This window comes from Nicotiana tabacum, chromosome 17 (assembly GCF_000715075.1).
Source record: "Nicotiana tabacum cultivar K326 chromosome 17, ASM71507v2, whole genome shotgun sequence".
NCBI classification, from domain to species: domain Eukaryota; kingdom Viridiplantae; phylum Streptophyta; class Magnoliopsida; order Solanales; family Solanaceae; genus Nicotiana; species Nicotiana tabacum.
Window position 1 is genome coordinate 119,325,541 of NC_134096.1, and position 17,248 is coordinate 119,342,788.

Below are 17,248 nucleotides of genomic sequence, written 5' to 3' on the forward strand. Positions count from 1 at the left end.
TGAAAAGGTAGCTATAGGAAGTAGTTAAGTATATGGTAGCTATAAGAAGTTAATAGCCAATAAACAATAGTGATTTCTGAAAAAATTTCAATAATAAAAGTATATAAGCTCAATTAAGAGCAGCTATAAAATATTATTTTCCCTACTATTTATCAAACAACTAGCAAGAAGTCCACACACCTAAAGAAGCCCAAATTGAGATTTGTTCTAATTAGGTAATCTATTTCGCATCTCTCTTCATATTTCTAACCCCACACTTGGCAGTTGGCGTGGTCCTAAAATAACAACTTTTAGAACAGATTCACAAATTTTAATTAGAAAAACCTAAGAAGCTTTGGGATCGGAAAACAACTTCCATTCACCTTTTTTTCTCTTTTATATGTCTCTTCTTTTTAGTGTTTCCTTCTCATTATGTTTCATTAGCGTCGAACAAGTCATTGATTTAATAGGGATCCATGGATTAAGATGGATAACACTAAAGAGCAAGTGTTACATCAATCTACTTTGCGTGGACGTAAGGCTAGGCATTTTACATATGTTTCGGCGAGACGTAAGCCCCATATGTATTTAATTTTTAATATTTTATAAAATAATATAATTACAGTAAATATTTATAAACATGTAAAATTGCATAAAAATGAAGAAAAATATAAATATGTGAAATATATATGTGTGTGTGTGTGCGCGCGCGCACGCTTCATCCCCACAAAAAACTAGTCAAAACAATCTATTATACGCTACTTAGAAGCTCAAGTAACTTGAGTCGAAAAGAATAAAGTTTTCTACATGGATGAACAAAAAGGATGACTAACCTACAATTTGACCTTTGAACTTATTACTATGAAAGAGAATGAAGTTCTTTTTGTATTTGTAAAAAAATTGAATATTCGTTGCTTTTGGGAGATATTAGCAGACTAACGGAAAAGATAAAGAATTGGGAAAGAGCATGAATTGGGGCTTCAATCAATAAAAAAGGTCTTGACTTTTAAATTTAATACATTTCAGTTCCTTTTTAAAACTTTTGAGTAATTCCAAGCTGAATTTTGAGAATTGAGTATTATATGAAGGACTTATCAACAAGTTTTGTTTTAATTTGAAAAAAATCTCTGGGGCTTACGTCTCACTAAAAAAATACATCTCAAACGCCCGGGCGTACGCCCCGAATTGTTGGGCGTATGCCTCTTGAGACTTTCGCCCCACACTATCACCTCAGACGTTTTTGGTGTGTCTCGTCCGCCCCGAAAACGCCTTTTAAAACACCGCCAAATATAGTGGTGCTTTTGGTTAAGAGCGAAATTGGGTGGGTCAGCGTTACAAAAAAATAGAAACCCTTTCAACTTGCACAAAAAAAGTACTAGTAGTTGTTTTTAGCACTATTAGTAAGGTACAATAAATGAAAAGGAATTGCAGAAGAAGATTTTTCAAAAGCCACGAGAGAAAATATTTTAGAAATTAAAACCAAATGACAAGAGTTAAAATTCTCAGTGATCCATAAAATTGTAATTGTCCAACTGAGCTGGGAATTCAATTTAATCCCTATGTAATCTATCTTTTATGAAACTCTTTTGACATGACCAGAACTTAGCTTAATATATTTATGTTGGCAAACAGCAGCAAATTTACAATTGGCCAACTAGACACAAGGAGTTGTTCACGATTTTAAGTAGTTAGCAAATCCAAGTTTTACAAATGGTCAACATTGGGAAATAGTAGTTACTTTCATTGTCCAGTGGATTCACGAAGCCAGGAACTACGAATGAAATAGTCTTATGAACAAATACAAACGTCACATATAGTAGGATAAAGTTAACTCAGTTTTAGTATACACACTTCCCGACACAACCCACCCACCTAATCCTTTACCCTCTCCTACACGTCCTCATCACGTTTTGTACTACCTTCCCACAATAAATACTAAGAAAATTACATATTGAAACATCAGCTTTTAGGTAAAAGAAAAAAGCAGTAATTGCTGCTTTTAAAGTACAGCAGTTGCTGCAACTTTCTACTTCTAGACCCTCTCCTACCATCATCACACATTCTTGCATATAGGCCATTCCTTTTCTGTTTCACATAATCCTAAAGCTAAATCTTCCTAGTAATTTCTTTTCACAGACACCCTTTGATCATTATTCTTTGAGAAACAACAAAAGGAAGATGAGACCAAAGATTTATCTGTTTGGAGATTCCATCACTGAAATGTCCTTTGAGGATGGTGGCTGGGGTGCTTCTCTTGTCAACCACTTCAACCGCACGGTATATATACCCAACACCGTTTAATTAGTTTCTCTTCTTCTTTTCCTGTTATGGATTTTTGGTTTTCTATTTTAGGTGGATGTGGTGTTAAGAGGGTATAGTGGGTATAACACAAGGTGGGCATTGAAGGTGATAGAGAAAGTTTTTGATGAGGAAACGGCGCCATTGGCAGTGACAGTGTTCTTTGGAGCAAACGATGCTTGTCTTCCTGATAGATGCTCTGCCTTTCAACATGTCCCTATTGATGAGTACAAGCTGAATCTTCATTCCATTGTCTCCTTTCTCAAGGTATATCAATCCTCTTAACCTTCTCCTTCAATACCCTTTGTTTTCACCTCCTTGAATCATGGGGATTCGCAGTTCTTGAAAATTGATCACCATTTTCAGTATTTGTTGCTTAATAAAATATGGTGGCGGTGGCAGCTGTAACCGTGCTGGATCACGTGCGTCGATTCATTTTTTTAATTTTGTTAGGTAGCCAATCAATTGCATCTATTATTAAATGAGCTTTGCGAAACGCTGGTAATTTTTTTTTTTTTTGCCTTTTTAAAAATATTGTCTTCTTATGTTTGTGTGTTGTATGATTGCCTTCGTTTACTTGCGTAAAAATTTGACCAGTTAATATTTGATAAGTACTGAATGATCCAACTGGGTTTTGTTTGGAACATGCACCTTAGGGGTCATTTTTTAGGATGTATAATAACAGTGCTCAATATAGTGGCAGAGTCAAAATTTTTATTAAGGGAGTTAAAATATAAAGTAATAAATTTATCAATAAGTTAAGGGGTGTCATTATATAGTATATATACATATTTTTAAAAATATTACTGAGTTAGACAGTGTAATTTTTCGACGAAGATTAGTAATGCGGGCTTTAATTATGCTGATATTATTTCTTATCAATTGCTTGATTGGGTGTATTAAAACCTTGCATAATTTCTAAAAAGATATTCTCTACACTCTTTAACTTTGTACACTATTTTTAACAATAATTTTATTACCCTTCAAATTCTTAAACTCTCTCTAAAGCCATTTTTTTTTTTTAACTGAGGAGCAAAATTAAAAGAAAAAACTAATTAAAATATTAAAGTAAAATAAGAAGAAAATTTTAATTGGTATGATATATAACACAAAATACCAAATATTAAAAATTTGGGTAGATGTTTAACAAATAAAGAAAATTTTAATTTATACTTTGTACGAATTCAAATCAAATTTAATACATTAAATATGATATTATTTTGATTATAGTAGAATGATAAAAAAAAAGTTAATTAAAATATCACAATATAATGATATACAAAATATGGCTGAAAGTATTTGGAATAAGTTTTGAGTGATTTGAGGGACAAATACATATACAACCCATTCAACTTGGTCTCATTTTTCATTTTGGGAATCTATCTCAACCTTGTTTCATTTTGACCCTCCAACTTTACTTCTTATGTTTCATTTTAACACAAAAGCTGAAACTAGTACAAAAAAATATAGCGCGTGTGTATACACAAATCTGAGGTGTAATAAATATCCAATTAAATATTGTTCATCCTTGTCAAACGGGTCAATACTAAAATATCCGACCCGGATTTCTTGGTGTCCATGATACTTTCGGTTCAACTTGAAATCCACAAGAACAAATATCCATTCTATTATGAAAAAGTAATTTTCTTTGAGACATTGATTCACTTCAAACTTCAAGCTTATATGAAATAAAGGATGAAAAAACCAGGTGACAATACTTAATTGGATATTTATTACACCTCAGATCTGTGTATACACACGCGTTATATTTTTTTGCACTGGTTTCAACTTTTGTGTTAAAATGAAACATAAGAAATAGAGTTGGAGGGTCAAAATGGAACACGGTTGAGATAGAGTGCCAAAATAAAAAATAGAGTCAAGTTGAATGAGTTGTATATGGGTTTGGCCTATTAAAAAATTTTGCATTGCAAATACCATGATTTGTTATGTATTAATTATACATAGGATAATACCAAATAGGAATGCTTGTATTATTTTTTCTAATATCTTCTACCAAACGACCCCTTAATCTTTCCAATTGGAAAAAAAAGAAGGTAAATATGCATACAAACATATGCGTTTTCATTGGTATGTATTTTTCCACCTTTCATTGTTATGTATCGGATGGTCAAACATCATGTATTTAACTATCTACATATATGCATTGCTTTTATTGACCCTCTTACAATCGAAGGTAACCGTAACAACTAACAATTGAGATTTTCATTTCCGGCATACTAATAAGAGCGCGTTAGGACATAAAATGTTTTTTCCTTTTTTCCAAAAGATTTTCAGTTTTTTTCGAAATCAGCGTTTATTCATAAAATTTTCAATTTTCACTTGAAAATACATTTTCGAAATTTTTTCAAAAATTTGAAAAACTTCAAAAAGCTGTTTTTCAAAATTTTCATTCAAATCACTCACAAAACTTCAAAAACAACCCAAAATTATATTTATGTCCAAACACAACTCTAAATTTCAAATACCATTTTCACTTGAAAAAATATTTTTCCTTTTTTGGAAATTTACAATTCTTATGTCCAAACGCCCACTAAGTTAACGGTGAACTTCTTTCTAGATTAGTTGTAGGATTATGCATGTGTTTGGCATAAAGGAAAATATATGAAAATATTTTCATGGAAAATGAATGATTTTATCACTTTTTTTTTTTTATTTGGTTGGTGAGTGAAAAAACTTTTCGAAAAATATTTTCTAATGTTTGATTAGAGAGTAGAAAATATTTTTTAGAAAAATAATTTTTTATACTACTTTAAGTATCCCCTCCCCCTTCCCTCAAGTCCATATGTTTCCTTTGATGGATACTTAGTGTATGTAGTTCTCAAGGTAAAAGGCAATGCCAATTAAAAGTGTACAAACCGTTAGGTCCAGTAGTCTCTTTTGTTGCTCCCCCACTTTGTCCATTTTTACTAATTTTATTGCTATTTATGCAATGCATGTAGTGCTCTGTCATTTTCACTAGCCTTTCTGTGCACTTCTTTGTGTAATATCGCTCGTTTGCATTGCCTGTATAACAGTATTGCCTTTCCTTTTTTCACGTCATAACGCAATTCTGAGCTGCCCTTTTCTTCTTTCTTCTTTGTTTGATCCTATAAAGATTTCTTACAATAATTGTAACTCTTGGACCAGTCAACGTGAATCGTTAATCACTATCTTACAAATATGTGTCGTTCTATTGATATTGACAGTTCATACCTTATGTATTGTACATACTTGTTGAGATGTCAACTAATTAAGCATGTAAACCTGTGTCTTATAGTTATTTGAGTCTGGCTTTTTGACAGGAGACCTATAATCGCAACTTGGAATTCCATTGAACCCTACATTTTTGGCTTAAACATTTAAAAATTATGAAGAGTATCATAAGTATTTTTAGATTAGAAACGATAATCTATCAAGTTAAAAGCATCAAGTCGCCTCTTCTCACTACTAGAAAACTGCCAAATTTCGTCCACCAAAACCGATCGAAATCGGTCGGAATTAAAGGAAAAACGACTGATTTCTGACCGCTTTTAATTAGTCGAAAAAATAATGGTCGCTAAGGTGTTGCGACCGAAGGCGGTTGCAATTTTTCGGTCGGTTAATTCAACGCTTTGACTGATTACAAAAATAAATATACTGATCGAAGTCGGTCGGTATTATTTAAATTATTTTTTGTTTATTTTTCAAAATAGCGACCGACATCGGCTGGAAATATAAATATATAATAATTTTATATTTCTTTGTAAATTGTAAAAAATCGACCGAAATCGGTCGGTATACTTAAAAAAAAAAAAAGAAGTAATTTTCGACCGACTTAGGTTGGAAATTTTGAATTTCTGGGAAATAATATGAGTTTTCCAATCGAAATCGGTCAGTTTTCTGGGTAAAAACCTGGCAGAATATGCCTGCTTTTAAGCTACACTACCTGCTAATTATAATCAATATCCATCCTATAATGACAGCATTACATTGCTGTCATTCAACCACAATTAACCAACAACTACCACAACAACAACTATACAAATGTTCATTAACAAAATAATATCAACAATACAATCATCATTCAAAACTATCTTCAACTAAATATTCATAAGTTCAAGACTTTGTTTAGCAATACACACCATTCAATGAGTGTTTTGTATTGCATCATCTCCATCTTCACTACTAAAAGCTTCATCATCGGCACGGATCGAAGGATCACGACGAGAAGGATTAGCATCCGGGGAAGGCTCACGAGACCGGGGAATGGGGAAAGCACCATTAGTAAGAAGATTGCCCAGCTGACCTCGAAGGAGATTAAATTGTTGGTCCCTCTTTTCTAGCTGAACTTAAAGGGTAACAAATTGTTCATCTCTCGTTTGTTCTCTAGCCTTTGTCTCTTCAAGCTCTGTTGTCATCTTTGCAATCTTCTTCTCCATAGACGAGAGAGTCGACCTATCAATTGCCTCACCTTGGGCAGAAGTCTATATACCTTGCAATTCATCCATGTAGCGTCGAAATGATCTCTCTAGAAGGCCGTATGCTATCCCCTTTTTAGGACCACCGTCAACATCCAATCATATCCTCTGCGTTTCTTCGTCTGAAAGGGGTGGTCGCTCGCCTTGCTTATTCGGTGGCAAGCTCTAAGTGTACTCCTCCACATTAATCTTGTAGCGACCCTTTATTTATAAGATAGAAAATTATTAACTATATAATATTATAAACATTAATTTCAAGTTATAGTAGTTATGAAACTTACATATGCAGTCTCCGCCCGGTCCTCGACCCATCTAGCTGGATTTGTCGGTGCCTTCTTCTTCCGGATGTGAGTCTCCATGAAGAACTTATCATGAGTCATCTTCCTCCCATATTTTTTTTCCTACAAATATAATAAAACATGTTAACTAAATTAAAATATATAAATATAGTTTGATATATATAGAATTAAATATTTTAAGGAATTACCAGTAGTCTCCTCGCAGTCCCCATGCTTCTTGCACCCACACAGTGCAATGAGCCACTCTTCTGAGATGCTCGAGCCTTTTTTCCCTGTTCACTCTTCTTCTCGAACTTCTCAGTGGTCCACTGCCTCAGCAGATTCTCCCATAAATGCGGTAGAACCCATGAAGGCTTCTTCTTCTTCTTTCGAGCAGAGCAGAAGGAATCAAATAGTCTCTTACGGTATTTGAATACAAAATTTGCAAAAATTTCACTGTTATGCCGGTCCTCCCAGGTACACTTGGTCTACAAATGAAGTGTGTAACGTTAGATGAAAATATTGTTAATATAATATTTAAATAGATAAGAATTGTATTAAAATCTTAAATTGGTTGAAAATTTATTGCACGAGCTTCGATGAAAAGTCACTCCAAGTCGTATAGGGTGCATTATACAACCGGCCAAGAGCTTCAATGATTATCTTTGTAGTCCGATGATTAGGTATGAACCCGCAACATAGAAATTACATTAAATAAACAAGAATAGCTATTATAATTCAACAAAAATAAAGAAGCAATAAATAAATCTTACCCATTGCCCTCAGACCTGATGATCATCCTATGATAACGATCATATCGTACTTATACCGCACTTCTTTTGGATCATCTTGCTCCGATAAATCTGAAGCGTGCGCAGAAGGGGAGGCATCTGGCTCAGCGCTACTATCCCGAAGGCGAAGTCTAGAAATGCTAGGAGACGAACTCCGTGGAGAGAGAGACGGGGTCGCTAATGAAGATGGTTGCGATCCACACCCCTGCAGCGATCTAGACCCATGTTGCAATCTAGACCACTGTTGCGATCCGACTGGCTGAAATCTAGATGGATGCGATCCAGCTGGTAATGAAGCAAATGGGGCAGATGACAGGCGTATCACTTACATGGCCCAATGACTGCTGACTCGATGGACTCATGTAACTATATGCAGGATCATGTGGAGGAAGCGGGGTATTGCCCTGTGACGGAGAATGGTAAGAATACTGTTGGGAGGATGAATGGTAGGTAGTCTGATGAGTAGATGGATGTGGTGGAATAGATGTGTGCCTAGAAGATTGTTGCCGGCCATCAGCAACGGAGGGATGCAAGTGCGGAGTGGAAGGAAGCAAGGGTGTAGCATCATCATCATGATAAATATGCCTCTTATCCTTCCTAGACCTACCTCGACCCCTACCTTTCATTTGCAAAAATTAAAGAAAATGTTAGAATTGAGAATATAAATCTATATAAGTTGAGAGCGCTTGAAAAAACTAACATGGTAGTCGTCTTCGAAGTATCCTTCCTCGTCTGAAAATTCTTCCTCTTGACTTATTTCATTTTCATTAGGTGATTCTTCATCCTCATTTTCTATGTTTCCTCCATATCAACTTCTTCTAATATGCGTTGAGGATGCTCCAAGTCATTTTTTAACTGATCATCCATCATTTGGTTAACACTTGAGGTATCGTTTTGATAAGCAACATCTAGCACATTCTCAACTTCCACCCTACCAACAAGCTTAGTTTTGATTACAACCAACCAATCAGCCTTATCCCTCCGCAATGGATACGGAGCATAATACACTTGCCTAACTTTTTCTGCAATTATAAAAGGATCATAGCGATCATACTCCCTCTTTTTATTAACCTCAATTATGTTGTACTGCGAGTGTACATTTGTACCTCTTCTAGGTGTTGGGTCAAACCACTTGCATCGGACAAATATGATCTTCTTATTTGGCCAACCTAAATATGACAATTCTAGAATCTCTTTGATCACACCATAATAATCATTTTTCCCATCACCTTTGACACACACCCCACTGTTATTGCTTTTTTTTTTTATACTTGGAGCATTTCTCGGTGTGAAATTTGTAACCATTCATAAACTACTTAGACATAGTTGTAACCGTAGGTGCAGTTCCCCAAGATGTTTGTCAAAAATTGATTAACACCGTTGTTTTGATTATTGACCTACATGTAATGTTAAATAAATCACAAGTGAGCAAGTATATTCACAAGTGACCAAGTATGTATATTCACATGTGAGAAAGTATGTAAGATGCACTTACACACTCTTTAAACCATGCCTCAAATGTAGAATATACATCATCATGGCCAAATTGACTCACGAAGTTATTGAGCGACACATTGAAAATTTTGTTAATTGCATCAACCAAATTAAATAGTAGTCCATGTAAATTAATCTTACGTCAACACTTACTTAAGGAAGGGTTGAACTTCCAAAAAATTTAGCAACACATGATTTGAAACTGATTTGTACTCCATACTATTTAGGCCCCTTTTTATTCAATCTTTAGAGCCTTGACCTGGTTGATTGAATATGGACATTGGTGGATATAATGGATCAATCTCAATCACGATATTGTGCCGATTGGGCCTATTTCTAGCACATGGCACATGACTGTCGAAGTAGTAAGAACAAAAATGGGCAGTTTCCTTTGCTAGATAGGCTTCGCATATGGATTCTTCAATCCTATCTGTTTAACTAATCGTTTACACTTGCCGATAGTCCTGCACATTGTCATATTAGATGATAACGTTAAAGAAAATTACAAGAATAAATCAAGGTTTAATCATTATCTCTCGAATGGATACATTCACTTGCATTGAACCGGCCCTCCAAGTCGCGCCTCGTGTACAAGGTGAATTGGAAGGTGTTCCATCACATCAAAGAAACCACATGAAAAAATCCTTTCCAGCTTATTACTGATTACATGAATGTTCTGATTCATTTGAAATAGGTTTTCTTCCCTTAATGTGGTAGAACATAAGTCTTTGAAGAATAAACTTATCTCTATGATGGGTTTCCATATATTTTCAGTCAAAGCAGAAAATGCAATAGGGATTAAGGTTTTCATGAAGACATGGCAGTCATGACTTTTCATATGAGTCAACTTTCCTTCAACCATATCGACACGTTTTTTCCAGGTTCGAAGCATAGCCCTCGGGCATCTTTAGGTTTGTAACCCACTCACAAATCTGTGTAGCTGGCCTTGGGCTTGAACACCATACCATTGTTCACAGACTGCAAATGTAATTCAGGTCGTCTGCAATATTCTTACAAGTCCAGTCTAGCGTTCGGGTTATCTTTTGTCTTATTTTTATCATCCATCACTGTGTTGAACAAATTGTCAAAATAGTTCTTCTCAATATGCATGGCATCAAGATTGTGTCGGAGAAGATTATCCTTTCAATATGGTAACTCCCAAAATATGCTCTGTTTTTTCAGTTATGAGTAACACCATATCCAGAAAATCTAGAAGGTGGGGCCTCAGCAACTTTAATGAAGTTCTGAACCCTCTCCCAAATTTCCTCACCGGACAAAATTGGAGGTGGCAAATCATGTTCAACTGTATTCTTTTTGAATGGATTCTTCATCCTTCTGAACTCATGATCAACTGGCAAGAACAGACGATGACAATCAAACCATGAGTGCTTTCGGCCATGTCTTAAAGTCAACGCTTTACCATTTTCCATGCGGAAAGGACATGCTAACTTTCCAGCAGTCATCCACCCAGACAACATTCCATACGCAGGAAAATCATTAATGGTCCACATTAAATTAGCATGCAAGTTGAAATTTTGCTTAGTTGATATGTCATGTCTCAACTCCATCATACTACAACTGTTTTAGCTCATCAATCAGAGGTTGCAAATATACATTGATCAAACTCTTTGGATTGCGGGGACCGGGAATAACACAATTTAAAAAATATATGGACTAGTCATACACATTTCAGGCGGAAGATTATACAGCGTAATAAAGACCGGCCAACATGAATATGGTGTTGCAGAAATAGAAAATGGCGTGAAACCATCAGCACACAATCCCAACCGAACATTTCTCGGTTCACTAGCATAATCCGAATACGTTCCCCATCCGAAAAATGACACATAACACCGGTCGGCCTTCTATTTTCATAGTGCCATCTCATATAAGAAGCGGAACTCATTGATGCGCACAACCTCTTTAATCTAGAAATAAAAGGTAAATAATGCATAGACTTCACAGCAACATTCTTCCCGCTGGAAACCCTCTTAAAACGAGGGTTTTCACAAAATTTATACTTTCTAAATATGCATCATCCTTATAATACAACATACAATCATCTTCACAATAATCGATTCTCATAGACGAGAATCCTAACTTAGAAACCAATCTTTTAGCCTTATAAAAATCTCGGGTATGTTAAAAGTTGGGTCAACTAGTTCACTCATAAGGCCAATGAAAGAATCCATTCCCGCTTGAGAAATATTGGTATCTGATTTGATACTTAATAATCTAACCGCAACAAACAACGGTGAGTGCATACTCCCTTCCCTTAGTGGACGACTAGCGACCTCTAACTGTTCATAAAAATATTTTGCCTCTTCATTAGGAGGTTGTTCAACACTTTCATGGGTTTCAAAATCGAAGTGTATCCCAAAAACATCTGCAACCATTGCATGGTATCTAGGATGTTGAACGCTATTCTCCACCGACCTACTATTTTCACCAACAACTATGTTATGAAATACACTATCAGTACTACCAACCTCTCCATGACTAGTCCACACAAAATAATTATTCATAAACCCATTTCTATAAAGATGAGTCGTAACATCCTCCGAACCCAAAAATGGCAAACACTTCCACTTCGTGCAAGTACACCTAATCATCCTTCCAATCCGAAACGGTTCAAGTGACATTGCATGCCTAATAAATTCCTTAACCCCTTCTATACATTCCTCCCTGAAAAACCGACGATTAGGATAATTCCGATTATACATCCAATTACGATATTCCATCTACATAAAGAACAAATAAATTACATGTTATATTAATCATAATTCAAATTAATTTATAGAATTAAGTTACATAATAAACTTTAGTTACAAAGTACAACATTTACTTACTAGAATATTGAATTAGTTAAGCCATTCAATTAGACTAACTCACTAATTATAATTTGTTAATACACTCAATTAATCTAGCATAATTAGTTAAGCCTAATTTTCTAAAAGCAATAAACACTAATAGAACAATATTATCCCCTAAATTAATAAACCCTAAATTTCTATCATTAATCATATAATTAGACTCGCTAGACAATGAATTAGTTAAGCCATAAAAGCAATAAAAAAAAAATAAGAGCATCCAACTTCATAAATTAAGAGCACTAAACCCTAAATAATATAATTTATACACCACAAATTAACTAGTTTAAATAATTTATACATCTCTATTAGTGCATAATCAATTTTAGTTACAATGTAGTTCACTTTAAATACAATGCAGTTCAAAAACTGCCAAATTTCGTCACATAAATCCAAAATAGACAATAACCCTAAACATATTGCATAAAATTATATTTAGGTATGCAATAAATTAAAAATTAAAAGGCTAATAAGGTAGAACACTAACCTTGAAAGAGAATGGTAGTGGCGGCGGCGGCAGGCGGAGGAGGTGGGGTTTCGATTTTGGAGGTGGGGGACTTGATTTTGGGTGGGATTTGGTAAAAAGGTGTGAGAAAGAGAGATGGAAGAGAAAGAAAAGAGAGGGAAAAGATGAAAATAGGGAAGAAAACTCGTCTGTTAGATCTAATTAGGATATTACCGACCGACTTCGGTCAGAAATGTCGGTCGGTAATAATAAAATATGTTTTGACTATTTGACCTCAAAATTTTCAACCAAATTCCGTCAGAAACTTTAATAAAAAATTTCCCGTTTTTAAATTATTATAAATATACCGACCGATTTCGGTCAGTTTTAGTGGTCAAAAATTAAATTATTGTTATTTACAATCTATATGTGTGTGTATGTGTGTGTGTGTGTGTGTGTTTGTGTTATGTATGTGTGTGTGTATATATATATATATATATTATAACCCCGTTGGATACAATGACTATATCATAGCATGTTGGATACAATGACTATATCAATTAAACTCGATAATTTACACTTACATACATATGACTAGCGTTGATGATTTATTCTCAACTGTTCATACTCGAATGCTTGATCGGTGACTAAATAAGAAAATAAATCTTGGAGTTTAAGTGACTAGATGCTCCGGTATAATGAGTGACTAGATGCTCCAAGATGTGTACAATAGACACAGTCTTGAATATTTTATTATGGATCACCTTATTAGTACTTTGCTCGGATACTTCATCAGTGAATCAATTTAAAATTCAATTATATTCGATTAAAACTTACTATAATTGAATTAAATTGTATTAATACAACTTAATATTGGATCTATATCCAATATTAAGTTGTATCTAATTTACTATAAATTATATCCAATTGAGAATAAATCATCAAGCATTCGAGTATGAGCAGTTGAGAATAAATCATCAACGCTAGTCATATGTATGTAAGTGTAAATTATCATAAACGAAATAAAATCATACATTCTATTAGAATCTATTACACGTATACGGATATGAAGTATAATTTATATAAAAGCACACGGATGATACACATTATATATATAATTGATCGAGTTTAGTTGATATAGTCGTTGTATCCAACATGCTATGATATATATATATATATATATATATATATATATATATAGATTGTAAATAACAATAATTTATAAGTGGTTGATTATTTTTGACCATTAATACCGACCGAAATCGGTCGGTATATTCATATTAATTTTAAAAAATTATTTTTGTTATGGGAAAAAAAATAATTGAGCCTGGGCGGGAAATATTAAATCAAAATTTCCGACCGACTTCAGTCGGTATACTTGAATTTTTTTAATTAAATTGTTTTCGGTAGATAATATGCAAAGTCTGATCAGGTTTTGGTCAAATATTGACCAATTTTCGACCGACATCGGTCGAAATTGTTATATGTGTGAGACAAAGCACTGTTTCTTTATTGTGGGACCATTTTTTCCAACCGAAAGTGGTCGGTATTTTTTAGTCAAAATTTTTATTTGACTTTTGCGACCAATTTAGATTTTTTCCGACCGATTTCGGTCGGTATGGTTTGGACGGATTTTGGCAGATTTCTAGTACTCCCTCCGTTCCAATTTATGTGAACATGTTTGACTGGGCACAAAGTTTAAGAAAAAATGAAGACTTTTGGAATTTGTGGTCCTAAACAAGTCAAAAATGGGCCCAGAGTATTTGTGTGGTTATAAAAGCTTAAGGGTAGAATTGTAAGTTTAAGCAAAATTGTTTCCAAATTTAGAAAAGGGTAATTCTTTTTTGAACAGGCCAAAAAGAAAATAGGTTCACATAAACTGGAACGGAGGTAGTAGTGTCTTTTGAATGAACTTTCTTGGTTGAGGGAATGCAGGGGTAATAATTTAAGCCCAAACCCATTTAACCCGCCCAACCCGCCTAAGGTTGGGTCGCTCATTGACCCACCCATTGTTGACCTTAGCCTATCTTGACCCAACTAATCTCAGTCTAGCTAAAGTTGGGCTAATTTTTTAGCCAAATTGATTTATGAACAACTTTGCTAAAACGTCTTTAAAATATATATTTTTTGTTTATTATGTTATATATGACCATAATATAAGAAAATAAGTCTTATTTAGTAATTAAATAATTCATAAGAAAACAAATACATTAATTAAAACTTGGTAGAAGTTGGGCGGGTTGGGTTATAATCCAAATTTTAGTCTATCTTGACCCAGCCCGAATAACTTTTGCGGGGGTTAATGACCCGCCCATTTATTGATTCAACCTATTTTGACCCACCCAAAATTAGCCCAACCCGCCCATTATAACACTCTCAAGAGAAGGTGAGCAGTAGTTTGTCTTTACCTAATTAGTTTGAATCATCAAGTCGCCCATCCATAAGTGTGTGTACATGTTTTAGTTTAAAAGTTTCGCAGCAACAAATGGTAAAAACTCTATATTCTCGATTTAATAATGAGACTATATACTCATGTTGAAGATTCACTGTGCTGTTTGTAGGGGCGATGGCCAACAACTCAAATTGTCCTCATCTCACCTCCTCCAATTGATGAACCTACGCGACTCCTGTAAATCTCTTTCCATATGTTTCCTGATTCTATGACTAATAGTGCACTTTGCTTGAAAGTCTGATGTTTAATTCAAACAAATGTAGATATCCTTTTATTGAGAACAAATTGGGCCTGCCAGAGAGGACGAACGAAGTTGCTGGAAATTATGCCAAAGCAAGTATATCTGTTGCAGCTGAATGTGGGGTTTTGGCTGTGGATTTGTGGACCAGAATGCAGCAAATTCCTGGCTGGCAAACAGCTTGTTTAAGGTATCCCCTGTAGTACAAGAAATTTATGATTTTACTTTGTCATAATTCATTCTCCTTCATTTATATTCTGAACTGTAACAGAGGTTTCATCAATCTTAGTTGTCTGCTTCTGGCCAGAGTAGATAGTACTTGTTAATGCTAACAGGATATTATTCTGATCATCTAAGCTGTTTTCCCAATCATAAAATGAATTTCATTTCAACCTTTGTACCTGTTGAATCTGAAACTGAAGATTTCCAAGCATGTTTACTCATATTTCGATTTACATAAACATGATTACCAGGGAAAATTTTAGGACGCGGTTGCTATTTGACCAGACATTTTTGTAGCTTTTCATATGTTAAAATTCAGTTTAAAAAGCTGAAGTTTTTCGCCAAACAATTGTTGATCGAAAAGTAAATGTGTTTTGCCAAATCAATTTTTTTTGAATATACAATAAACATCCTCATTTAATCCCAGAGGATTCTCTCTTTTTCTAACCCTTCTTGCATAACTATTTATATAAGTCTCACTAGTTCTTCTTTTTATGAAACATCTACATATGTAATTTTTTTTAGGTGGCCTGATAGTATAAAAGTTGTTTAACTGTCAGTGTTTTAATTCCATTATATCTATGTCGCAGCGATGGTTTGCACCTGAGTAAAACAGGGAACGAGATTGTGTTTGAGGAGGTGCTGGAGGCTTTTAAGAAGAAAGGGTTGAGTGTGGAAACTCTACCAGTTGATCTGCCAGTGATTAATGAAATTGATCCAAATGATCCTCTCAAGTCTTTTGAAGGAATATAGCATATATATGTTGAAGCCCCTCTCCTCCGGTCTTTAATATATTTTGGAATAGCTATTTCCTATTTTAGCAAAAATATTTTGTTTATTGACTTAGAGGTATGGATGTACAAGTAATTTCATACCCCGGCTCAAAGCAATATGTGTTTTTCTCGTGTGGGCTACGGAACAACTCATGTTAGTATATTATTGTGGGGCTATAACTCGGCCTGTGTGATCGGTTACTGATAGAATTTGTGTACAGATCTAGTGGAGAACATGATTGCATGCAATTAAGAAGAAAAATCAGTATAGAGAAAGGAGAACGAGAAAGGAGGAAGACGCTTTCATTATTTGTGCAACTGACTCTGTTAATACAGTGTTAGTTATATATAGCTGGTTCACACGAGTCACGTGTGTAGAATAGGTAAAAGGACTAAAATACCCCTGACTAACTAAAATAACTACCACAACTAATATGACCCTACTCTAATACTACCCCTCAAGCTGGAGGGTGGAAGACATTCTAACACTCCAAGCTTGGAAACTAGCGAGTGATGTTGAGCAACAGATAGACCCTTTGTGAGTAAGTCTCCAAGTTGAAGAGCAGTGGTGCAAGCAACCCAGACTTGATTTTCTGTAGCACAAAGTGGAAATCTATTTCTATGTGTTTGGTTCGTTCATGAAATATGGGATTCTCAATTATTTAAATAGCTTCCTTGTTGTCACAGAACAATTGGACATGTTTAGAGATTGATATCCCTAGTTCGTCAAGAAGGCCTGACAACCAAGTTACCTCTGCTGCCATAGCTGCCATGCTTCTATATTCTGCTTCTGTTGAGCTCATACTGATTGTTTGTTGTTTCTTAGATTTCCATGAGATCAGAGAACTCCCCAATTTGACAATATATCCTGTCACAGACCTCCTAGTATTAAGGCAGGCTGCCCAATCTGCATCATAGTATGCAGTCAAGCTATCAATTGGCTTTGCGTGC

At 34.7% G+C, this 17,248-nt stretch overlaps 1 protein-coding gene across 1 annotated transcript; it reads left to right on the forward strand.

Annotated features, from left to right (window-relative positions):
* Nucleotides 1–2,024: 2,024 nt before the first annotated feature.
* On the forward strand, nt 2,025–16,474 carry LOC107811714 (GDSL esterase/lipase At5g45920-like). Its single transcript, XM_016636702.2, has 5 exons — nt 2,025–2,256; nt 2,332–2,544; nt 15,174–15,241; nt 15,328–15,492; nt 16,115–16,474. The coding sequence occupies exons 1-5, from the start codon at nt 2,158–2,160 to the stop codon at nt 16,275–16,277; spliced, it is 708 nt and encodes a 235-aa protein (XP_016492188.1). The 5' UTR covers nt 2,025–2,157; the 3' UTR covers nt 16,278–16,474.
* The last annotated feature ends 774 nt before the right edge of the window (nt 16,475–17,248 follow it).

Coding starts and splice junctions, on each gene's coding strand:
- LOC107811714 (XM_016636702.2), top strand. CDS start 2,158: ATGAGACCAAAGATTTATCTGTTTGGAGATTCCATCACTGAAATGTCC. Junction 2,257..2,331: donor TCAACCACTTCAACCGCACG/GTATATATACCC, acceptor TTTCTATTTTAG/GTGGATGTGGTGTTAAGAGG. Junction 15,493..16,114: donor TGGCAAACAGCTTGTTTAAG/GTATCCCCTGTA, acceptor TCTATGTCGCAG/CGATGGTTTGCACCTGAGTA.